At 38.2% G+C, this 26,286-nt stretch overlaps 3 protein-coding genes across 10 annotated transcripts in view; 1 reads left to right on the top strand and 2 right to left on the bottom strand.

Annotated features, from left to right (window-relative positions):
• Positions 1-26,286, top strand: part of dlgap3 (discs, large (Drosophila) homolog-associated protein 3) — a 908,365-nt gene that overhangs the window by 729,570 nt on the left and 152,509 nt on the right. The window lies entirely within an intron of this gene.
• On the bottom strand, positions 7,778-14,648 carry tmem200b (transmembrane protein 200B). The gene is made up of 2 exons (XM_008421550.2): positions 14,134-14,648; positions 7,778-11,607 (listed from the first exon to the last, which is right to left on the bottom strand). Exon 2 carries the CDS (start codon positions 11,569-11,571, stop codon positions 10,312-10,314), a length of 1,260 nt encoding a protein of 419 aa, XP_008419772.1. The 5' UTR covers positions 11,572-11,607; positions 14,134-14,648; the 3' UTR covers positions 7,778-10,311.
• Positions 19,068-26,286, bottom strand: part of LOC103472144 (tRNA selenocysteine 1-associated protein 1) — a 19,296-nt gene continuing 12,077 nt past the window's right edge. For 2 of the 4 annotated variants that reach the window (XM_008421547.2, XM_008421548.2), the window contains exons 5-9: positions 25,637-25,768; positions 24,438-24,554; positions 24,125-24,332; positions 23,939-23,975; positions 19,068-22,892 (exon numbers count right to left, since the gene is read on the bottom strand). In XM_008421547.2, the coding sequence (XP_008419769.1) occupies positions 22,732-22,892; positions 23,939-23,975; positions 24,125-24,332; positions 24,438-24,554; positions 25,637-25,768 (655 nt within the window). In that variant the 3' untranslated portion in view covers positions 19,068-22,731. Of the gene's footprint in view, positions 22,893-23,938; positions 23,976-24,097; positions 24,333-24,437; positions 24,555-25,636; positions 25,769-26,286 lie in introns of those variants that run through there. The other 2 variants (XM_008421549.2, XM_017307434.1) reach the window with 2 other exon arrangements.

The raw sequence follows: 26,286 nt of genomic DNA, 5'->3' as shown, positions 1-26,286 counted from the left end.
CCCCTAAGGTGCAGGGCGGTCGGGAAGCGTATCGATGTGGAAAAGGCAGACTGACATAAACCTTTTAAAACAACGGAAACAATTTCTGCATTCTGGTTAATGAAATTTAAAAGTGCTGTGTTGTTCTATCACCCCCGTTTCATACGGGACCACTTACAGCACCGTGTTAACGCTATAAAATGAACGCTCTCTATTGTGGTATCACCCATGGAGGGATTTCTTAATTTAAATGGGTTCATTTTTCAGAGGATACACAGTGAGGGTATTGTGATTTTAGCTACCAGTAGCAAGAGAATGGAGCTGCGCCAAGAAGCTAACAGAAGCTAACAAACACTGAATAGAAGAAGAGCTGCCATCGATACAGTGGCAGCCAAGCAGCATGATTTAATGTTACGCAATACAGTTTTACCAAGTTGCTCAAAGTCTAAACTTGTTGTGCATTTAAGGTGTAAAGTTTACCTTCGACCAAACGCCCCCCAAAGGCATCCCAGCGCCCCCCTTTTGTAAAAATGTCCGCCAGCGCCCCCTGCCGTCCTCTGAACGCCCCCTGGGGGGCGGTACCGCCCTCTTTGAGAACCGCTAGTCTAGTAGGAAACAAGTCTCCATGGAAAAATACACAAACATTTAGATCTGTGAGACAACTTCGCCATAGGGCTGAATGTAAATGCCGTAAAACTCAGCTTCACGTTTATTATGAAATCTATAAAGAAAGATTGTGAAGCTATCACTCAACACTAAAACATGCGAGAGAAACGTTCTTTGCAGAAATCATAAACAAAAATATTAACAATGCTCGAGCTTCGTTAATGTTTGCAATAGCTGAAAAGCTCACAAACCCTCCAGTGACAGATCAAGCAAGGCCTGCAATGAATTTGCTAACTTCTTTGAAGAGACATTTTTTTTAAAAATCAGACGTTTAATCTGCACATCCACACAAAATCCAGTGCCAATGCTACGTAACAAATGCAGGAAAAATTACCCATTTTCAGCTACTTAAAATCCTAGAAGAAATTATAGAGCAAATTCATGCTGTCTACACATCCTACCTACACGTTCTCCCTATGTAAGTTCTCCCTGTCATTGCAAATGATTGTATTAAATTAGTAAGCTACTCCCTTTCACCAGGTGATCTCCCCCAGGCTTTAGAAACAGAAGTTATCAAACCACTGATAAAAAAGGGAGGTTGTTATTTTCAAGTCAAAATTACAGGTCAATTTCAATCCTCCCATTCATCAGCAAAATTATTGAAAACACTGTTTTAAAAGGTAATTACCTCCCTAATAGTGACCAACCACTTTGACATCCTTCAGTCTGGTTCTCATACTCACCACATCACAGAGACGGCCCTTGTCAAAGTGTTCCATGATATCTATATAAATACACTGTTGTAGAACCACAGTGCTGGTTCTGTTGGACCTCAGTGCAGCCTTTGACACTGTTGATCATGACATTTTACTGAATCGACTGGAGAGTTGGGTCGGACTCTCCGGTCCAGTGCTCCACTGGTTTGAATTTCACATAAAGAATGTCAGCAAGATCTAGAGATACTCATCCATGAGTCTATCTTTAGTTGTATTGCAACAGTATCATTGCTGCAATGAATCAATGCTTAAAAAAAATCAATCTTTCAGCTGATCCAGAACGCTGCTGCTCGCGTTCTCACTAAAACCAGGAAGATAGAGCACATAACACCAGTTTTAAAGTCCCTGTAGCTCAGAGAATAGACTTTAAAAATACTGCTGGTTTATAAATCACTGAATGGCTCAGCACCACTATACATTAAATATCTGCTGTTGCTGTATCAGTCTTCCAGACCTCTCAGGTCTTCTGGTTCTGATTCTGCTCTTCATCCCCAGAACCAGAACCAAACGTGGAGAATCAGCATTCAGCTTCCACGCACCACAAATCTGGAATAAACTTCCAGAAACTGCAAGATTGCCAAAACACTGAGTGCCTTTAAATCTAGACAAAAACCCATCTGTTTAGAGTTGCATCTGAAAGATTATAAATGAAACATTAATAAACATTCTGATGTGTAACAATGGCACTTGACAAAATGTAATCCTTCTGTTGTTGACTGTGCTCTATGACTTTGTTGTGTTTTTAAGGTGTGAAGCACTTTGAGCTGCCTTCTTCCTGAAAAGTGCTTTACAAAAGTTTGATTTGATTTGATTTGATTTGATTTGATTTGATTTGATTTGATTTGATTTGAACAGACTGGCGCCCTGTCCAGGGTGTACCCCACCTCTCGCCCGGAGCTTTAGCACCCCTCCCGACCCCAATAAGGGAAAATGGATGGATGGATTGATTTGAACATCTAGTGAATTTTACATTGTGGAATTTGTAAAATGTAATATTAGATTTGTGACTAAACATATGGACTGTAAGGGCTGGTAGCTTCTCTTTTTACCTTACAGCTCGTTCAGACTGCAGAGACCTAAGTATGAAAAGAAATGTAAAAATCTGCAGAGAGAAGTAATCTTTTAGAAATTATTCTGTTTCAGATAAAATACAGGCTCTTGTGCAATCTCTTCATTTTTAATTAAAAATGTATGGCCATATGTAAGTTGGCTGAGGGAGCGATTGAATTGCATAGCAGATGGCCTCCTCTCTGCTTGGCCCTCCATTCTGCAGCAGAAGCTCTGGAGTAGATTCCTGACTGTTACCTTAAGGCGACTGGTAAACAAGTCAGTAATTCTGAAAAGAGATATTTTTGGGAGGGTAAGACTGCAGAGGTGTGCTATAGCTCCACTCATGAGATGTGGTAAGTTAAGATTCACAGAATATACAGAGGATTTAGGTTAGGGATCAAAAAGGAACAAAAGTACAAAACCACAATATTAGTTTTTACCAGAAACCACAAAAAAGTGGCTGAATTTTTGTTATTGATATTTTGTGTGGTCACCTGATATATATTGTTCTTGATTCAGTGTAAATAGATCCTGCATGAGCCGTTGCTTGGTGTAGAGGGTAGAGAGGCTATAGCGCTGATTAAAGTTCTCCAGGGTTTGACTCCAGACCTCAATACTTTTGCCGCATATCTCCCCCCCTTCAATTCCTCTCTACTTATTGTTGTAAAAATGGAAAAAAATATCATAAAATCATTTTTTTTTTTTAAAGAAAATCGATCCTGAATTTTTTATAAACCATTCAGATTCTATAAACCTGGATGATTTATAGGATAATTAATTGTGGCAAAGCTTAAAAGATACTAAGGAGTATCAAAATCTCCAAAAAGTAATATTATATTTTAATACAGGTACTAAATGACACATATGCAAATACAATAAACACTCACATGCTCAGCCACCTGCTGAGCCTGTAGCCCTGTTAGTGGAGCTATGCTTCTCTGAAAATTCAGGTGTACATTTCAAAGAAGCCTCATTTTGGATGGACTCTGCTATTCTGCTATGAATCTATCAATCACCTAAAATTACAACTTTTTGTGACAAATGAATAATGTACTCACCACTTACACTTCTTATTTTTACCGAGGATCTGGTTCGATATGATTTGTTCTTTGTTTGATTCTCCTCCAGCTCACTTCCATTTTGTGGAGTGAGTTTGCAACTGTTTTGGCTATTTGCAGCGTTTGTCCCTCTTGCTCCTTTTCCTGTGATTGCAGTGTTTTATTTGTGATTGTAGCCTTTTTTTGCTTGCATTTGTTTTGCTGATTGAAGGTTTTTGCTTCTATTTTCTATTATTCAGCATTTTTTGGTTTGCAGCACTTTTCTGCTGCATTTGTTTTTTACATGTATAATTTGTCTTGCCATTTCACCTGTTTGCAGCTCATTTCGCCTTGCACCTGTCAGCTGCCGTGCCATCCAGATGGCATTAAGCAGGTGTTTTTTCAAGGGCTCTGGTCAAAAAACAGCAAATTTCATTTTGTCAGAATGTAAAAGAAGAAAATTTATCGAGATTTCTGTCATCATGACATACCTGAATGTATAATTTGGTCAACTTAAAATGTCCTTATAAATGTACACTTAAAGTATGTTTATAAACTTAAAAATGCCCCAAATTCATTAGAAGTATTTAATTAGTATACTTCCTATACTATATTAGTACACTACAATTACATGGTCTTGATGTACTTGTACTCAAGTATACATCAAAATGAACTTATTGATAAGGGCAAAGAATGATGCAATAGCATTTAAATAATCTGTTCCATGTTTAATTTTCTCAGAATCACATATTTACAGCAGAAGGCAGCAATTTGATATTTAACTCTATTTAACTCTATAACTATATCAAATTGATATTCTTTTTTCTCATTGCGTGTGGCATTAGACAATCTAGCTCAGTGGTGTAAATGCATCTCACAGTCAAATAATGAGGTTATTGGCAGGACTTTGGAGAACTTAACTGCACTTAGGAGGTGATCTGGCTATTTTATTGAAATGTGTTGGACTTGGGACACGTCTAAGAACACGACCCTTGAGGACTGGGATTTCCTAACCCTGATCTAGCCTATAAAAACAATTATCCAAAGGAGGTTTGGTCAGTCAGTTGAGCTTTCTGAGTTATCACAAATATTAGCTGCTTCCAGGGGCGGTGCCAGAAATCTTGGGTCCCCTGACAAAAAATTTGTTTGGGCCCCCTGCACAGCTGCTGTTACAATTGTTTGAGTCTATTTGACCCATAAAAAGCATCACAATTTTAAAGGCCTGCATCTGCCTTGCTTTCTTTGGTTCAATACTGATACTAGCACAATATTTACTGCTCATGAATTTAACATCCAACAGTCCAAGTGAAGAAACTTTTAGTGGTATGTTATGTTGACCTATAAGACCTAAAAATGTACATAAATCCTTAGCTTTCATTCAATATGAAATCAACCCAAATCTGCATGTAGATCCAGATTCAGATGATGGTTGAATCAATGTTGTTTCCTAACTGATTCAATGTAGAATCAACAGAAATATGCATGTAAATTGACATACAAATGATAGTTGAATCAACATTGATATAATGTCAGTTATGGTTGAAACCCTAACGTTGATTCAACATTCAAGTCACCGACCACTTTCAATGTTGTTTCAATCATTCTGTGCTATCTGGGTAGGCAACTTTTTCTTTTTCAACCGTAATAAATGATTTTCAATTGACCTGTTATGACTCAAATTTTGGGTGTCCGCCCCCCTCTGCTGCGTGCTGCTGCATCGTTGTGGAAAATCTGGAGTGCAGCTTATTTTTTTGTAAAAAAAAAAAAAAAAAAAGTTACAAAAATTTAAAAAAAAACTTTGGGGTTGTAGCTTTTAGTCCGGTGCGGTTTATAGTCTGAAAAATTGTATTTTGAGCTAGATTGTTATTTTCTGGATTTTTTTTCTGTGAAGAACCCAGAGAGGGTTATTTGATTGTGCTTTCTGGAAAACAATACATTTTTGCATCTAGGCACAATGTGTGACAAACGTCACACTTTTTCTGTTACAAACTGACTCCGGCCCCCCAACAGAGAAGGGAAGTTATGTGGCCCTCACAGGTAAAAGTTTGGGGACCCCTGCATTAGAACCTAAAAGCCATCTTTTAAATGACCAATCAAATGAAATCATATGGACCTGCCCCAGGGCAGTTATACAATCTGCTAAGCCTAATGATAGAAAAACTAATCACTGTGCCCCATGGCCAGCTCAGAATAATGACCACAAGAGGATTTACACTACAACTAGAACCTCCAATCACTACACGATCTCACAACTGAAGACGTTCTTACTGCGGAACAGGAGGGAAAAAGTATCATCACTGATTCATTTGTGTATATGCATTGAAAAATCTACACCAGGGACAGTTTTTGGACAGTTTTAATTGAGACATCAACAGCATAACTCTAATTTAAGCTGATATCTGTCTTGACAAGGAGAGTGCTATTTTTTTAAAATCTCCTATTAGTTTCACATTAGCAACACAGGCATAACCATTACATTTAAACCTGCTACGTACACAGGGCAAGACACTGTTCTGTCTGATTGATCATATTGCTTGGAATACATTTAAGAGTTTGATATAACACAACAGACAGCACAAACACTGAAACATGAAAGGCAGAATGGTGGAGCTCACCCAGTCACTAAGAATTACATAAGATCCAGGTGGACTTGCGAACCAATCTTCCTTTGAAATCAGAGGATGAAATCAAGGGCTGAGAAAGTAAAGTAGTGTGGTGACCAAATACACTCAGAATCAATTAAAAACCATTACTGTTAATAATAAGAAAATACTGATGGCACAAAAATGGTTGTCTTTTTACGACTTGGGTCTTATTTAAAAACTTTGGAACTTAACAACGCACATGACATCACAGGATGAGGCACCATGTTACTTAATAACAGGCCATATAAATGCTTAACACTGTTTCTCATTTCCATCCAGTTTCCAACTTTAACAGTAAGCATTAAAACTGGAGGTGTTGCACAATAAGTCTTATAGCATCCACAAAACCTCTAGATCAAACCTCTAGAACAGTGGTCCCCAAACTACGGCCCGCAGGCCGGATCCGGCCCGCCTCCACATTTGGTCCGGCCCCCTGAACAATACCAGGAAGCCTTCAGATTTTTTTTCATTTATTGTATTTTCCGGTTTATATGTAGATTTTTCTTCAACCACCAGGGGGCTCTTTAGCAGGAAGTGTGTCCTGTAAACTGTGGGTGTTTTGTGTTTTGCATGGCGCATTGCTGCCATCTGTTGGACTTTTAGGGAACTGCTGGACTTTTATGTTATTTAATCAATACAGTTGGTAGGTAGAGCAGATGAACACGTGTCTGTTATGAACGCCGCATTCCAGGTCGAGTTCTTCAAGCAATGCCTGTAAGTAGCAGCTTATACTTCAAAACTAGCCTTTATGTTAACATATGATAAAATAAGTAACTTGTTTATTGAATTAGTTTTGGAAATACCTGCGGGCGATTTGATTATGTGCTACGTCATCAGTTGTACTTCTAATGTATGTAACTGAATGTAAAACACTTCTGTAAGCTGCTCTGAGCTCATCCTGAGTAGTTTGTGTTTTGACAGTTTCACTCCATTCTACATAGAAATAAAGGAAGAACTAATTAATCCTGACTCGTGTGAAAGGAGTTTGGCTGATGGTTAGTTTTGGTACAAGACACCATAGTGAGACCATTACAAAGTGAATCATTGGAAATCAAAATTGGAAATGAAAGAAGAACGCACCCATTAAAACGGAATTAGGTTTTAATAGGGAATTGAAATTTGAGAATGTTGTTGATCAGTTAAATAGCATTGAGGGGAAATGCTATTTAACAGTTTTTTAAATAATACTGGGATCATTATGAGAATTTGAGGTATAGATATTAGGATCCAGTAGATGGCAGTAGTGCAACAATAATGGATGCAAGCTGCAGTAGAAACCTAAAGAAGAACAAAGCGCCCCTTTTCTTTTAGCACATGCTAGCAGCAACACGAAGGATCAGCACTTTTACTGTTAAAGTCACCGTTCGGAAACTAGTCAGTTCAGTTAAATCTAAACTTTCAACATAATAAATGTGATATTCAATTGACCTGTCAAATTTTGGGTGTCCGCCCCCCTCTGCTGCTGCTGCTGCATCATTGTGGAAAACCTGGAGCGGCAGAGATATCTGCGGTTTATATGTGTATGTTTACTGGTTTAAAAAAAACTTTGGGGTTGTGGCTTATAGTCCGGTGCGGCTCATAGTTAGGAAAATACGGACTATAATACTTCCTGGATTTTTTTCTGTGAAGAACCCAGAGAGGGTTATTTGGTTATTATTTATTTCATTAATAGTGTTATTATTTATTTCCTGACTTTTGTTCTGCGAAGAACCCAGAGAGGGTTATTTGATTGTGCTTTCTGGAAAACAATACAATACAAGCAATCGTCTCACTTGTTCAGTTACAAACTGACTCCGGCCCCCGACCAGAGAAGGAAAACGTTATGTGGCCCTCACAGGAAAAAGATTGGGGACCCCTGCTCTAGAACAACTGTCTTTGAAAGGCATATAGAAGACAACTGTCCCTTCCAGTGACTGGAAAGTTAAAGTAAACATTGGATTATGTTAAAAAGTTTCTTTTTTAAATAATAAAAAACGGAACTTTTTCACTTTTGTACAGGCATGAAAACATTTGTAAAAACGTGAGCATTAACAGAGGTAAAAATATGCCATTCACCAAAAACATACCTTCAGTGAAGTATGTTTGGTCAGGGGAGTTGCATAGCTTCACTGAAGTAAAAATAAAACAAAAGAGTGGGGCAGAGGGGTTTATAAAGTGGCTCTCAAAATCTACACATTAAAATGTGTTTAGTTTCTGCTTCAACAGTGTTATTTTAAGCCTGTAAACCCCTAACCAACTATGCTATTGCACTTTTTCGTTATTTCAGATTTCCCTTCAAACAGATTTGTTTGTTTTTTAATTGAACGGCTTAAGATAAATTACATGAGGAAAACATTCTTAAAGGGATCCATGATTAGTTGAACATGTTCGTCTAAATATATTGCAATTTTCCTATTAATTACAAAATTGTTGTTTGTGATATCAGACAGGACTTCCAAAGAACCTAAGTGCGTTTCTCTCCAGAAGACGAGACATTTTTACGAGCAAAACCGGCAAAGGCTCTAACAGGTGGTCGTTACGTTCACAAGCTAAAAACAAATATGCCAACATTTTTTATCCAAAAAGTGCCTAAACCCAGCTACCACCAGCTAGTGAGCTAAAGATGATCGGAGAAACATTAGATGTGGAGCACTGGAACCTATTTGAAATGCTACTGCTACTGCTGCAGGTACTGAACGAAATGACACCGGACTGAAGACCAGGACTGAAGACCAGGACTGAAGACCAGGACTGAAGACCAGGACTGAAGACCAGGACTGAAGACCAGTCCGGTGTCACACAGAGCTATAGACACTGGGACAAACATCAGAGACAAGCGGCGCGAGGAGCTCTTTTAGATGATAACGGAGCTATTGCTACTGCTGCTGGTACTGAATGTGAAACCACAGACCGACACTAAACCAAAGATCGGATACAGAGTTATAAAACTACTTACTGGATCACCACCAGAGGTACGTGTCATTCAGTGTTTAATTTATAAAGCTGAAGGTGGCAGCAGCAGCAAAACACCAACTCTTTCCTCGACCTCTGTTTGCTCCTCCTCACCTTCATCTTGCGATTTCTACATTCCCATCGATTTCAATGCGCTCCAGTTCAATTTGAAAAGACTTAATGAGGAAACCAACCCGGTTGATGCAGGAAGTTCGCCAGCCTACCCCGACTGGCGATGTGGTGAAAGCTTGGCTTGGGCAGCCCTGGAGGTCCAGGATGTGGTTAATGGTTAGTTTCAGTTATGAAAAATAATAAAACCAGAGTTGATGTTTGCTCAAAACTTAAATTAAGTGTAAAATACTGAAACACCAACATGCCTGAAGAAGCCAAGTCTTCTTTATGGCATGGACATTTCAGCTTATCATATCTATCAACATCAAGAAGATGCTTTATAGAACTTAGATCCCCTGAATGTGCTGAAAATGAAGTTTCACAAAAGTGCTAATTAAGAGGAAACGACATTGTGAGTTCATACTTAGAGGAGTAGCTCAAAGTTAAGTCAAAACATTGATGTCACAAGTTAGAAGTACAGCATGCCATGTGAACTGGGGCAGGCAAAAAGACTAAATAATGTAATCAGAACTGATGCAAATATTTGCCAAACAAGAAAATAAGATCCAAGTTGTAGAAAAGGTTACAATTATTTTGGACAATTAGCAGAACAACATTTCATTGACATTTAGTTTGCATATGTGGTCTATTGTAACATGCAGTTGCATTTGTCATTAGAGACATAAGATGTCTGATTTTATATAGCAGTTCCATTTTTTGAGAGCTGTCAGCAATATATGGCCTCATGAGCCCTGATACAGTAAATTGGTTCAGAAATGTGTATAGAGAAGTAACACTACTGTGTGTCATTACTACCAGTGCACAATGTTTGTATGGGAAACATGCCCATTCATTTGGCAAGAAATGGTAGTTTCTTGTTTTACTGCCCAAAAAAATTGAAAAGGCAAAAAATATCTCCACTTGTCTTCAGCAGGCAGTTTGTGATGCTCCTCTTCTTTAAAAATGGAGAGCTTCAACTACTTCTATCCAAATTAAAAAGTCATAGTTGCTCTTCAACACTTCACCCACAACAAAGTAATTCTTTAAAATTCTGCTGGTAAATAATTTTGTCCATATTGTATGACATCATTTGTTATCTAATCCCAAATAATTTAAGACTAAAAATAGAAAAATATTTCATTTTCTTGTTTTTCAATTTTTTTAATCCAACATCTGTCACTGGAATGGCCCAGAGCCAAAACTCTTATCCCAGTAGGAACACTGATGCTCCAACTGGCCCAGGAGTTTGTCCACAGAGTCCTCTTTGTTCTCCAGTTTCAGGTATCGTCTCCCACTTCCCAGTTCTAGTCGAGGCCAGCTTCCACCGGTTGGGTCCTCTTCTGCATCTGTCGTCTCTACAGGGATCCTCACACAACCCAGGGAACTTATCTCTTTTTTATTGATTTGGAGCTGATTTGTATGAATGTTCTTTTTGCATGGGAAGAGTTCCTTCTCGAAGTGTAGCCCAATTTGGGCTTTGTAAGGCTTAGTCCTGTAGCTCATACTCTGACAACGCCTGTGTTGGGCAGCAGGAATATCCACCTCTTCCAGCTTAAGGTTGGACATGGAGCTAGCAGACACAAGGCAGAAATTAAGCTTGAGGAGTGGGGCAGTCTGTAAACTGAAACAGTGTTTGCTCCACAGCTCTTCCCCTGTCTGAGAATTACCGTCTACCTGGCAGTGATCACATGACTTACACAAGGATGAAGGGGGTGAGGGTACAGGCTCTGACTCTTTGTGATGAGTCAGAGCTTCTGTCTTCAGGTCTGTTTGCTGGTAGATGCCTTCCACACTGCCCTCCTTGTCCCTGATGTAGGTGGTCTGCAGTAGGGGCTCAGAGCATGCCAGCTGCTGCAGACACATGATATTGAGATGAGCAGCAGGCAGACTGCTTACCCACTGATAGTGTTTGGTCATAGAGCTGGCTACTGCCAAGTCTCTGAGGCCTGCAGAGGGCACAGCTGCTGATACAGAGCAGATAACATTGCGCATCTGAGCTAGAAGCATCTGAGTCTCTCTATCTCTATTTTCATATAGGACAGTGTTTGCACATATCAAGATGAATAATCCGACTCCCATGATTACTGGCCCCAGGAGCTTCATGCGGTCACCATGGACGAGACTGGCTGGAGAAAAGAGCCCCTTGGTACCCAGACTCCAACTGGATGTCTGCGGATCCGAAATGCTTTCCGGTTCTGTATCTTCTATTATGGATGACCTTGAAAACCGATAGGGCCAGTAACCAGCTACAGCCAGAGCAGTTCCAACAGCTACCACAATGACCCCCAGAACCAGGAAAGCTCCGGGCATAGAACGGATGCGAAGCTTGCCTTGAATCATCCTGTCCTTCTTCATTTTGCCTCGTAGACAGAAACGCGGCTTCCGTCTGCAGGGTGGAGATGGTGGTCTAATGCCTCTGCACATCTCAGTCTTCATGGCACAGTTTTGTCCTGCTTAAACTCTGCCAGAAGCCTGTGAGAAAAGTACATTTGAAGAATTAATGCAGCTAACACCTAATCCACCAGGCAGAACATAAAGAATAATTATAATAGAATTCATCTGAGTGTCTTTTCCAAGTACAAATTGGAAACGCAACTCTGGTGATAAGGATGCAAAATTGGATGAAAATATACACAGTATAGAAACATTTGATCACAATTGTTTCATGTACCTATGAAACCATTGCCACTCACCTTTATTGAAGCAACTGTGTAAAACTAAAAGAACCAACATGACTGCATTTGCTTTACAGCATCCACATATTTGTCATGTAATGTTTTCTTTTTCTGACAACCTCAAATTTTAGATATCATAAAAAATTATTGTAATATGTTGCAATAATTTTTTAACTTTTTGAATAATTATGGAGCTCATAACTATTTTGCACATATGACAAAAGAAGATGTCATATTAAATCATGCATTCATAACAGCTCAAAATGTTATTTTCAGAAACATCACTTTTTACAGATTTATCTTACTGCATATAATTTCTTTGATGATTTATTGATTGTGCTAGGAAAAGCAACATATATCACAAACTAATGTAGGAATCCAGGAATATTGAGTGGAATGTATTGATCGATTTATTATAACTTATTATTAGAGTTCTTGCCAGAAAACCAAAAATAATAAAAAGGGTGAGTTTTAAATACCACAAATATTTTGTCTCTCAAATCAAGTACTGATCAGCAACCCAGACTACTTGAACTTACTCCTTTCGAGGCGGAGAAGCAGCGGCTCTATTCCAGCCCTGCCTCTGAGGCTGAGCTGGGCCATTCTACCGATGAAGCTCATATTGGCCAGTTGTATCCAGGATCTTATTTTTCGTGTATGATCTGTATCTCCAGGTAATAGATGAAGGTCAGAATATCAATCGACATTTGTAAATTTGGTAGATAATTGGTTTAAAAGTTATGGTTTCCTTTACATTTAGCATTCATTTTAGACAGTATTTGAAGTCTAAATGCAGATCTGTTTCATCCGACAGTCAGTAGAGCAACAAACAAAATACAGAGGAGCGAAAGCAGCCAAACTCAAATTCATCATACTTTTTCTTCCTGACAAGATAACTAGCTATTGAATCCCTTGTCAACATGTATTATTTAGCTGTTTATGATGCCATTATTAGTTTTTATTAGAGACGCACACCGATCCAATTTTAATCTCTGTATCGGTCCCAATATTTTAAAAAACCTAAATCAGGGCATCGATTTTTCATTTTGTTGCAGAAATTGCCTCAAGTACAGGTCCTTCTCAAAAAATTAGCATATTGTGATAAAGTTAATTATTTTTCATAATGTAATGATAAAAATTAAACTGTCATAAATTTTAGATTCATTGCACACCAACTGAAATATTTCAGGTCTTTTATTGTTTTAATACTGGTGATTGTGGCATACAGCTCATGAAAACCCAAAATCCCTGTCTCAAAAAATTAGCATATTTCATCTGACCAATAAGAGAAAAGTGTTTTAATACCAAAAATGTCAAACTTCAAATAATTATGTTCAGTTATGCACTCAATACTTGGTCAGGAATCATTTTGCAGCCTTCAATGCGGCGTGGAGGCCATCAGCCTGTGGCCCTGCTGACGTGTCATGGAGCTCAGGATGCTTCCTGGTTCCTGGATAATTATTTTCAGGATGGTTTGTCAGTGGCAAGGAACAAAACAGAATGGAAAACCTCCAAAAATGTCATGCATTTACCAGTCCATTCATGGCTTCTTCAAAATGGATTGAACACAAGATCTTGTAGTGTTTGAGAAGTGAATCTAATCTTAGGTTGAAGTTGTTGTTGTTTTTCACATCACACTGTGAGACTAAGGATATGTTTTAATTGCACTAAATTGATTCTCATCTATATTGATGATCAAAATCTGATTTTGACACTGCATGCCAATTTTCACTTAAAATGATCAAGGATGCAATCTGAGGTGCTGCATTTTTTCATAAGTATACATAAACATGGTTATACATTGCATGTTTTTTAATAGTTCTGTGACATTTAGATGCCCTTACATTCTGACTGTAACACAAACATGTAGCAGGGTTAATAAGACAGGATATTTCACATCACACTGTTGATCTGAGCAGATAACTTTAAAGAATTGTCCTGAGTGTTGAGCCACTTGACAGCAGAGTGTCCAGACACTTTGACCCCCATTGTTCTGGGGGAGGCATTAGATTAATGTTCATCTTTATTATTTATTGTCTTATTATTTATTATTTATGTGAGGCAGCTAATTAAAAGCCAGCTCGCTCCAAAGAAGCCAAAGTTGTGTTACATGATGACAATAAATGTTTATGGAGAGTCTGATGACCTTCTTAGGTTTGACACGTCAATAACACGTAATAATACTTATATATTTAGTTGTGTGTGATGCTAAAGCCTCACTAGCTTATCATGCCTGAACGCCAGAGACAGTAAACCTTACTGCATAAAGTCCATAATAAAAACTAGTCTAGTTTCAGGACCAAATCGTTTTGTGTTTCCTTACCTTAGACTGTCGTCGCACCGGGACGAGCTGAGCTCCGGAGTCTCCTCGTCTGTCCGGGTTGCACCATTTCCATCCTTCTGCCTCCAGCAGCTCAATGAACAAACACACCGTCAATTCGGCATAATCCGAGTCGATCTGACTGACTGCAGTTCTCACTACTTGCTGATAAAAGAGGAATCTCTCTTCCAGAAATTAGAATCGATTAAATTAGCAGCCGGTCACTTGAGAAAACTCTCCGATCTAAACTGACTGATAGCTTCTGGAATCCATCTAAATCCATTGCGACACATAAAGCCAGACTACAGTCATTCCAACTGTTGCCCGTATGAAAAACACATCCTGATCAGAGAGCAGCTCGTTGTTCCCCACAGAGCTGCAGATCAACAACATTCCTGATTCTGTGCACAACATTTTCGAAATAAGGTTTGCGGCATCAGGCTTCAAAATGCATCCAGCGTCTTAAAGCAGACCTGCTCTGGATTGTCTTCCAAAATGATTGAAAAAGACCAAATGTGCTGAGAATTATAAGAAACAAATCAGAGACCTCATCATTTATGAACTTGTGAAAAAATAGGAATACATAGTAAAAATAAAAGTACAAGCTTATGTCAAATTTTAATTAATCGAGTTTGATGGATTAAAAAGCCACGCCCAAATCAAAAATCAATAAATCAATGCACATGAACATCTGTTCATAAAATGTTTATCGTATAAAACATATACATAAACATATGTGTTGATTAAGTTCTTATCAAAAATAAAACGGACAGGATTCTGGAACCTTCTCTTAAATCATAAGGTGCATGTCAGCCTCCATAACGTTTCTTTCTGCTGCATCAGCTGCTGAGCTCAGCCTGGATCAGCCAGCGGTCACTTTACCCAGCCAGGGATGGGAAATAGAAAAAGTCAAAGATATGTGGAACCAGTGAACTGTCAACCATCAATACATTTTAGAATAATAATAAGACAAGCATACTGTTACAGTTATTACAAACAACCAGTGTTTGCTGTTTCTTTCTCTGTGCTGCTCTCGGCTTGTATCAGAAAACCCAGCAGTTTGTCTCCAACAGACACTTTAAACTGTTGCTTATTAAAAAAATAAATCAAGGAAATCTGGTTCTACTGTTCCCTAACTCAACAAGTATTTACTAAGCCATCAACATGTACAAAATTATTAATATTAGTACAGGTTAATCATTTTAAATTAAGTTAGAATTGCTTACCATGTCTTTAGTTTTTTTTCTTCTGTCAGGTAGTTTTCTATTTATCATTTTTAAACGTCTCTCCTATCTAGAGAAAAACACCACAGCACTAGAACACGATTAAAGAACAAACTTTTTTCATAGAGATTAGGACAGAGGACAAGAATGACAGGACTGAGTAGAAGTTTGATAGCTTGACCTCTAGTCACACCTGACCCCATATGAAAATAAATGCATAATTAAAGATTAGCTTTGTGCATTTCATTGTAAACCAAAATGAACCAGCTTTAAAAATTATTTATGCTATTTATAATTATCCTGAAAACACAATTTATAATATTCTATCAAAAAGAAGAAAGTGTGTATTTGAGGAAAGTGTATATTGCTACAGACAGACAGTAGCTCTGTCTTTTCTGGGCTGCTGTTGTAAATACATCATCATTTTTCCACACTGAATCAAATGACATGCTATTTGAGTTTCTGCTCATTTGATACTTTTTGCATGATCCACAAAACTTCTGTGGTAAACCTTGTAACTTTTAAGTCTAAGCTTAGATCACTTGTAGACCATGAAGATTGGTGTAAACCAGTGTTGTGTATAGACTCATGTCTAAACAACTTTAGTACATGTAGCACTAAAGTTCATTTTTTGAGGCAAAACAAAGAATTTTAAAAATGTTTTCCAATACATTTCCCACATACCACAGCCTGGTCCGAGCAGGTACAGGTCATCCCTCACAATAATAAGAAGCTGTTGTCAGAAACCATGATCTTAAGTTTTATTTCAAAGCAATTTTCAAATACACAACATAAGTTACAGTACACACAGTTTAAAAAGTCTAAAAACAAGCTTAAGAATCAAAATAAAGTCATGACAATAAAAACCTTGTGAAAACATTTTTGTTCCTGAATTTGGGTCAGGAAACAGAGGAGCAAACTCTTCCACAATTTCAATTTACGGGAAAGTTACATTTTCAACAACTGTATAATTTTAGAATAAAAAAATGTAGTGACAGAGTGCAACATCAGAGTTTACAATAAGTTTAGCATCTTATATGAATCAATGGCAGGAAACTGAGTTTTCATCCTGGTACTTTTATTTGAACAATATCACTTTTATTCCTTAGATAAAAGAGCTGCAGAAGTTTCTATACCTAGTGAATATGAGTTTAACTATATTCTGATATGAGTGGTTAAAAAGGACATAATGTATTTACCCCTGTTTTCCAYCCTCATTTGTTTATTTTACATCAATGGGATGTTAAAAGTTTTGTATCTAAACATCTTATGGAGGTTTTTATAGTTTCCTTAGTTATTGTTTCCTTAAAACTGTTTGAGGAGTGTTCATTTCATTCATAATATATAMGATTATAAAGGATTTTAAGCAAAAGAAACAATGAAAATGTTCTACATCTGCAGCTTTAACCCAACGCAGGGCAGGCTGGACACTGTGGTGGAGATATTTGTCTCTTTAAAGACCTGATCCAGGATCTGTGACACCTCTGACCACTGCAGCTGGTCCAGGCCACAGCCGATTCTGAGGGAGAGACACGAGACAAACAATTATTCCCAATAAAGAAGAAGAATTAAGGGTATTTATTATAGTTATGTATTCACAGTAGTTCCTACAAACCGGGGTATTGATAACCTATTGGCACCATTTTGTAAGCAGTGAGATTTCATGTCTTCCAGACTCTCTCAGGCTGACATACGTGGGTTTCTGCCCGGCTGTTTTCTTTGTTATCTGAGATGCATAATAGGAAAGATGCACTTACCAGATTGAATAATGAACCAGCTTTGGTCCTATGCAGTATAACTGGCCGTGGCATATTTACCAGGTAGTAGATGAAACGTTGATCAAGTGTCAGGACGGCACACTGTCCTGGCAGCTTCTCTATCAGGACATACATTAAAAATGCNCACAGTAGTTCCTACAAACCGGGGTATTGATAACCTATTGGCACCATTTTGTAAGCAGTGAGATTTCATGTCTTCCAGACTCTCTCAGGCTGACATACGTGGGTTTCTGCCCGGCTGTTTTCTTTGTTATCTGAGATGCATAATAGGAAAGATGCACTTACCAGATTGAATAATGAACCAGCTTTGGTCCTATGCAGTATAACTGGCCGTGGCATATTTACCAGGTAGTAGATGAAACGTTGATCAAGTGTCAGGACGGCACACTGTCCTGGCAGCTTCTCTATCAGGACATACATTAAAAATGCTAAACAGAATATGAGTTAGAACTTGATGTTGAAACCAGACATTTAAATGAAGTGCATAAGCATGAAACATTTTTTACCAAACAAAGACTTTAGTAACTAGTCTGACTCGCTCTGCTCCTTTAACTCTGAGACTCGTCCAAACTTCTTCTCGAACATCACCGCTATGTCTGCTCTGATGCAGTGGACCAAGGATTCATCCCGCGGGCAGGAGAACAAATCTCCAGTGTCCAGTGTCCAGTACTTCAGTGTCCAGCTGGTTGAGTTTCTCAGTTTTGCACATGTTGAGGTTTTCTCCAAACGCTAACTACTCAGAGAAAACTATAACAATAAAGTGCCGAGTTGGTAACAGCGCTTACTACAGCCTTGCTTAACTCCTCACTAACTATCCCAACACTTGGCTGAGTCACTCAAAGCACCACCCACTTCAGCTGATTTTCTTTTTTTTTTCAAAATTTGTCCAGAGGTTTTCAGTCCAAGTTTATAGTAAATTACAATAAGCTAGATTTTGTGTTTGCCTCAAAAATGAACTTTTGATGTTACCAAAAAATACCAATCTTTGCTTATAAAACAACCTATAAAACATTACTAATCATTTAACATCTTCTGCTTGAGACGGACAGTTTGCTTTGTGAAGCACCGGGAGGGAACTGAACATTTATAAGCTTATCAATTACAAGAGGTGAACATTAGTGAACAGGTAGTATTTGAATTTGTGCAACAAACATTGAAAGAAAAAAAATATATAAAACATCATTTTTAACATATTAAAATTATTTCTAAATGGATTTACCCTAATACTGTAATTTTGACAACTTCAATAAATAGTAACAAAAACCTTAGCAGCAGCAACAGCAGAAATTATTTTTCATATTGATATGCAGTGAAGACCATTAGCTGAAATCCTGATTTAAACAGTTTGAACATTCCTTGATTTCCATGCTGAACTCATTCCACACTTCATCAGGTTGAGGACTACAAATCATTTGTTTGTGGAAAGTCGAACAGATGCAATTGAAAATAAACTAAAATGTTCACTGGACCCTTCCTAGCAGACAGAGTTCAAACTCAAATCAAGGTTGTCAAAAACATATCTTACAGGTTTGTTTGTTTGTTTGTTTGTTTGTTTTTGGTCACTATCTTTTCGATTACGCAGCAGAATGTAACAGTACGAATTCACAACATAGATGAATTTGAAAGATCATAGACAGAAAAAAAATAGTTTGTTAGCAAAATGTTGGTTTCTGACTTTACTGCGATCACATATTGACGAGCAAAAAAAAAAAAAGACTGTCAACTACTTTTTAAAAAAATAACTTGCTTGCAAAAGGGAGACGGTAACAGGGTAAAGTGACCGCTGGCTGTTGGTTTGTCTGATCCAGGCTGAGCTCAGCAGCTGATGCAGCAGAAAGAAAAACTCTCAAAGTTCAAAATATACATCAGTTGTCCTCAAAATTAATCCATTCTCTTTTTAAATTGTAATTTTTTAAAATTTATTGTAAAAACAAAATATTAGTCAATAAAATACTTGACAATTTAGTAGATAGTGACTCAAAGTGATGTGGACCCAGAGCCAAGCTGGTTGGCTGAAGTGACAGAGTGGAGGACGGTTCATCATCAGATACCAGCTGAGAGCAGCAGAGAAAGAAACGGTGAGGAAGTTAAACATTTTTGTTTATGAAATAAACTATTGTTTTTTTATTATGATTTGAAATGAATATAACAATTGACAAGATTTATTAAATGCTTAACTATTGAGTACATAGTGACTATAATTTCCTTGACCTTCATTTCTTCATCAGCCTTGACTGGGATGAAGTGACTGAGTGGATCCAGGCTTGGAGGTGRAGATAAAAGTTCTTTATTGGATTAAACTTATATGAATGAAGCAAAAATAAATAAATAAATAAATAGAGAGGAAACTTTGTCCAACTGTATGATTTACTTCTTGGAGTGATGCATGGAGCTGGTCTGGTGGTGGGATTCCCATTGGATGTTTTGGATGTTAGCAGACCAGCTTCTCCACCTCAGTTCACAACCTGCTGCCTTTTGTCTTCAGGTTTTCTCTTGCACAAAAAAAGGTGGACTTCTGGGAAGCATCCAATTTATGGACTGGATTTTAATAGACCGAGCCTGGAGTCTGACAGAGAAGGGAGGTCCCACTGGATAACACCGGGAGGTCTTGGTTTTTCCCACACCTGATGAAGGAGCTCCAGCAGAGTGTGATTCATTGGAGTCAGGCCTAATATGCTCGGAGTCCTGGAATCTCGTGCTGAACCCAGGATTCGAACGCTGACGGAGGTAAGACCAGATATGTAGAGGATGTGAGGAGGAGTTGCTTCAGAAAATTTGCATAGGTATAAAACTTTCAACTTAGGGGGAGGGAAATAACTGGGTCAAAGGTCATGTTGCCAGAATTCTCTCTCTGTGTCTGTTTTATTTTGATAAGAACTTAAATTTTATATGATGAAAGGGGGTGGGGGGGCTGACAAGCACCTTATTTACCATTTGATTCAAGAGAAGGTTCCAGAATCCTGTCCGTTTTATTTTCCATCCATTTTCTTTACACCCTTGTCCCTCAGTGGGGTCAGAAGGGGGGCTGGTACACCCTGGACAGGTCGCCAGTCTATTGCAGGGTGTTTTATTTTGATAACAACTTAATGTAAATCTGCCCTCTGACATGTTCATTATTCACCATTTGATTCAAGAGAAGGTTCCAGAATCTTGTATGTTTTATTTTGATAAGAACTTAATCAAAACATGTTTTATATGATAAGGACTTTATACATCCTTATTAAAAAAAGATGTTTTTATATGATAAGCTTTTTATATAAACTTATTAAAACAGATGTTTTATAGGATAAGCATTATATGACACATTTAACAGATGTTCATGTGCGATAGCATTGATTTATTGATTTTTGATTTGGGCGTGGCTTTTTAATCCATCAAACTCGATTAATTAAAATTTGACATAAGTTTGTACTTTTATTTTTTCATAGTGTAGCTATGAGAAAATATTTTTGGCTGAATACATTAAGTATTAAATTAATTGGTTAATGGTCAGGTATCAATTGTTCAGCACAGTAATGAATAGGTTAATCCTATTCAAATTAAAAAATACTTTTGATACCAAATGAAAATTAATGGTATAACTCAGCATGAATTTAGCATTTTTATTTATCCAACAGGGTCTCATCTTCTGTAGTTGATAACTAAACCATTATTTCATCATTAACATAAGAAAATGCCTGGCAAAGACACTACTTTTAATTTCTCCAGGTGGAATCAAAATCTTTATTTTATAGTGTACTGATCTCATTAACTTACAGAATTCCAAAACCCAGATGCTTTCTGTTATGCTTACATTTATAATAATGTGGCCAGTAACAAAGTACATTTACCTGAGTACTGTACTAAAGTATATTTTCTGAGTATCCTTATTTCAGTGTTTTTTGACATTTTTTCCTTTATGGAGACCTTACATCTTTCACTCTAATATATTTCAAAGACAAATATTATACTTTCAACTTCTCTACATTTCTTGTAAGCTTGTCATTACTTGTTCCTTTTGGCTGCAGTCCACTGCTGATGGTTTTCTTTACTAAAGTAGAACTGACCACATGCTATGCTCCTCAGTCACAAGAGCCTTTCTTAGAAACAAGTGGAATCCACATGGCTCAGGGCTTCAGGAAGAGAAGTCAACAACCCAGGATGGAGACATCAGTCCCCAAAAAGGCTTTATAAAGGGGAGCCATCTGAAAATTCTGTTGTGGCCTTGAAAGAAATTTTGTCCTAGGGACATAAACAATAAGTCTTAACATAAACCTATTGTATAATTCTGTATACTAATTGCTAGGGAACCCTGGGCTAAATGGGATTTAGTTTTGACATTTAGTTTTACAAAATGTCATGAACACCATTTGGTTTCACCTAGTGGTAGAGGACCAGTGTTGCATAATAACGTCTGAAGAGTTCTAAATTAAAAGTGGACATATGCTTTTAAATTCTTTCTTTTCACATGTGGTCTATATAAAGTAGAAGTGATTTGGTCTGAATTCCTGGTTATTGTAGCTCCACAACCACAGCTGTTTACCAAGTCTGTTCTGACGTGGAGTTTTGGAGCAATTCGTTTTTGCTTCTTTTGTTGTTTTGTTTCAATGTGAGACATTTGACGCTCCGCTCCCTCCAGGTCGCAGAGTGTTCCACTTCACCTCGTTCGGCTATTTTTGTAGTTTGAACTTGGACTACGTCGCTGCAAGGGGAAATTAAATGACGGATTCACAAAACTGAATCCGTTTTGTGATTCAGGGTTAGGGTTTACCCAACCCAACCCAACCCAAGGTGTCATTTTTATGACACCTTGTTTAGCCGTCATAAAAATGTTATAGGCAAGAGAAAAATGAACAGACCGAAAAAAAAAATATACCTCAAAAACAATACAAAGATCTATGCAGCACCGGGAGAGATTAAAGGCAATTTTTTTATTTTGCATTTCTTAGACTCAAAGTACAAAAAGAAAAAACTGCATTTAATGACTAAAAAAAGTTAATTTGGACAATTAAATAAACTTCAAGGGTTTTGTTTTATACATTCTGGAGCAAGGAAAGCTGATTAAAAGCTCAATTTTGTCGACCTCGTCTTCTTTCTCATCTGTTCTCCCAGAAGCTGGCAAGTAAATTTGTATTGCTTACTTGGAGACCATGGGAAAATGAAACCTGGCAGAGAATGTGTGTGTGTGTGTGTGTGTGTGTGTGTGTGTGTGTGTGTGTGTGTGTGATGTTCTAGCAGAAAGCGTTTTAACATAAAAAATGTACTTGTTCCTTTTTATGCTCTAAAAATAACTTGGAGGTTTTACATTTTCAGCAAACTTTTTAGTTCTGTAACATTTTATTGCATTAATATTGGTGACATACTATGGCAAATGTATGTTCACAATTCACAACCTCAATTCCTAATATGTAATCATTTGTTTGCTCAGAATTTATAACTACACATTCAAGCTTCCCATCTTCCATTCTCTAACCTCCTGAATGAGTTCAATAAAATGCAGATAGTGACTGAAGAGATAACCTACTGTGAGATTTCGCTCAACTCAGACCTTTTATGAATAAAAATCTATTTATTTCCTCAGTGTTTCAGAAAATAAAACAAAAAGGAATTGAAAGTGTTTTTTATATGGAAATGGGGTCAGGAAGGTTGGAAACAATATAGTCTTGATTTGCAGAGAACTCTGGAGGCTGCCAGTGGCAGTCTGTGATTGCATCGTACAGTTCTTCACTGAGGTCAATAAAGCTCCTGTTGGTCTCCACTACGTCCACCACCAGGCTGGGATCTGCAACACAAGCAACAAAGACCAGCGTTACAAATTGGACAGCCACCTCCTACTTTGCAGTTTTTATTAGGGCCATTAATATTAACATGTTAACACGTGTAAACATCTAAAAAGTTTAACGTATTAAAATTGCATAGTACAGATTAATCACATTACATATTTTGAGATAAAATCCTTTCTCCTGTGGAGAGTTTTACCCAGTTAAATCTACACGGTCTTGAACTCCGTGCAACAATGGAGAGTCACAAGGATGAATGAAAAAGACGAGTGAGGAGTCAGAGTCAGGCTGGTGGGCTTGGTGGCAAACATCCCCATATCTAGATAATATTAACACCTGCATGCAACCATCCCAGCATGGAGGTGCTGGGAGGGTTTCGGTTTCTTTGCAGCATATCTTTTCCCTCTTCCTGTCAAATAAGGTCCATTATGCCAAAACAATTCTTACATTTTTTTTTTAAAGATGGATGTTTGGTTAAAACTAAGGCAGTTTGTAGCCCAACTAGTTAACATTTCTACATTATGTTTGAACGTGGTGATCAATCACAGGACTGGTGTATAAGTAATTTGATAACATTTTTTTAATCAATTAACAGCAACAGGTTTTATATAAAGCACTCAAAGTTCTGAGAATAAGCCATTTCTAGTTTTTCTTCAATATTAACCATATTGTCTTTTTTTAATGTAAAACAAATACAGGAGCCAGACAGAAGTTATCTCTCACTATTTTGCAGCAGCAACAATATTGCTTTATCGTTTTGATATTCTTCTTGTGCCATCATTAACATTTCTAAATCCACTAGTTAGAAGAGGACCAGGAGACCCAGGACATGCTGGAGGGACTTTGATCTGGGAACGTCTTGGGATTCGCCCAGAGGAGCTGGAACAAGCGGCTGGGAAGAGGGAAGTCTGGGCCTCCCTACTTGGGGTGCTAAGCCCCCCAGGGCTGAACGTTTCAGCCATGAATTGTGTTGTCTGCCTTCTATTGATGAGGGTTTCTCATGCTCAGTCTTAACTCAGTCAAAAGATTCCACAATACAAAAACTTACCTTCAACTGCTTCTTCATCTGGAACTGCTTCACTTTCCTGAAGCAGAGAAAGAGCACAAAACCTCAGAATGGCTGCTGTCTATAACAGCTGCTGTCTATAACAGCTGCTGTCTATAACAGCTGCTGTCTATAACAGCTGCTGTCTATAACAGCTGCTGTAAAAGTTGCTTAGCACAGAGAGCTCACCTGTACTTGGGCATACTGCGAGTAATCATACTGAGGATAAGTGTAACCATACATTCCTGCAGTCTGGTCATACCCCCATGAGGAGTAATACCCTGGATACGCTTGCTGCTGGTACTGGTCATACTGGTCATAGCCGTATCTGTATCCTGAGCTGGACTGCCATGACTGTTTGCTTTCTGACTGCTGTTGCTGCAGCTTGTTTCTTAAGCTGGGAGAGGGGGGAAAAAGCACACTCCTGAATTTCTCTGATGGGCATTGATTCTGCTCACATGTCCATCTGCACGCTGATTAGGCCCATTTGGAAATGACTCACTTATTAGCAGCCAGACTCAGCCTGAGAGGTTTGCCTCCGAGCCCCACAGCACCCTGACACTCATCCAATGCCCGCTTCTGAAGCCGCTCGTCTGGGAACTGGACAAAGCCACAGCCCCTGATGTGAAACACAAGGGCAGAGTTCAGAATGTTACAAGGAAGGCACAAACAAACATCAATATGAGTCCTGTTGAGACAAAACAAGAACCAATTGATACTATACAACATGCTGAGCATGAATATACTGAAGATTTTAGAGCAGTAATCTCAGACGGGACTCCTCAAGGGCCAGAGCCCTGCAACCTTTCGGTGCGTCCCTTTGCCTACACTCTAATTAAATGGCTAAACTCTGCAGTCAAGCTCTACAGAGCTTTACTAATGATCAGGTGTGCTGAAGCAGAGAGACATCTAAAAGTTGCTGGACACTGGACCTTCGTCCCTCGGGGACTGCAGTTTGAGACAATTGTTTTAGAGCAATCTGCCACATTGCTCTGCCTGTCAACCATCAACTAGTCTCAGCTTCACTCATTTCTTTATTTCCTATTCATACTTATGAATAGGAAATTCATATGTGTATATTTTGTACAAATATATACAAAACTAACCTTTGAGAAAGAGACACCATCTACGGATAAATAAAGTACACATCCATCTAGTGGCAGCTTCTTCAGTAGCTTTGTGTTGTTAGAATATATTATCATCTAACTTGCAGCACAGAAAAGAGGAAACTTTAAGTCTTTCAGTGAATGGAGATAAATCATTATTTGTTCTACAGAGACCAACTTCCTCTAGGTGGAGGATGATGACTGGGTTCTCACTGTGAAAATGATCACAAAGTAAACAAAAATTAATTAGAGGGTTTTCTCCAAATTTTACCTAAATGTTGTCTTTTTTAGAACCTGAACAGCTGCAACATTGTTCTGCACTGCATGCATGTACATATCAGCATTCATGAAAAACAGAGTGACAAAATCCAAATCTAAAGATATTACTTTAACAGAATAATTCTATGGACTTAAACTATTTCTGATGTATCCATTTATGTCTTGAGACACAGAAGACAGTATTCTCTCACAGTATCTGAAACAAACTTTGCAAAAAATAAGTGCAGCTTTATAAAAATGAGCAGTAAAATGGATTGGCAGCAACATGACAGGCTGATTTTTTTGCACATGAAGCAGTTCTATGCCTCAGTCATACTTAGAGTTCCCCATGCTGTCAAGGACCACTTTCCCACCACGGCAGGACGGGTAACGGTTGTAAAAGAACTCATAAAGCATCCCATCATCCACCTCTGGAGTCAGGTCTCCCACAAACAGAGAAAACATCTGACTGAAGGAGAGAAAAAGGCAGCAAGACATCAGAAAGCATCCTTTGAGACTGATTCAATCCAGGGTTTCCCCCAGTGTGTTATAAGCCTGGCGGCCCGCCATGCTTTACTAGCCCCACTGCCAGGCTAACCGTTGCTTGTTTACGTTTCTAGGAAAATAGAAAATAAAAAAATAAATTATTATTTTTTAAACCGGGCTGCAAGCGTCTCTGTTGCTCTTAGCATTTCAGTAGCAGAGCAGATTTATTCCTAAAGGATAGGTTTATAATATAGGTTTATAGTTTATGCATTTAAAGCCGACAGCACGCAGTCTAACCACACAGCTGGCGCCTCCGCGCTTTACCTCAGCGGGATCGCGCGCGTCTCCTTTCACTCAAACTGGACACAGGCTGATCTGTATGGATATTTACATCAACTTAATGTGAGGAATTATGATCCTTTGGAGAACTCTAGGTAAGAGTTTAAAACCAGCTGCGTTAGCTCTGGTTGCGCAGCTCAATGTGAACCACAGGAATAACTT

This window comes from Poecilia reticulata, linkage group LG11, assembly GCF_000633615.1.
Source record: "Poecilia reticulata strain Guanapo linkage group LG11, Guppy_female_1.0+MT, whole genome shotgun sequence".
In the NCBI taxonomy this organism is placed as follows: Eukaryota; Metazoa; Chordata; class Actinopteri; order Cyprinodontiformes; family Poeciliidae; genus Poecilia; species Poecilia reticulata.
This window is presented reverse-complemented; position numbering and strand designations above follow the sequence as displayed.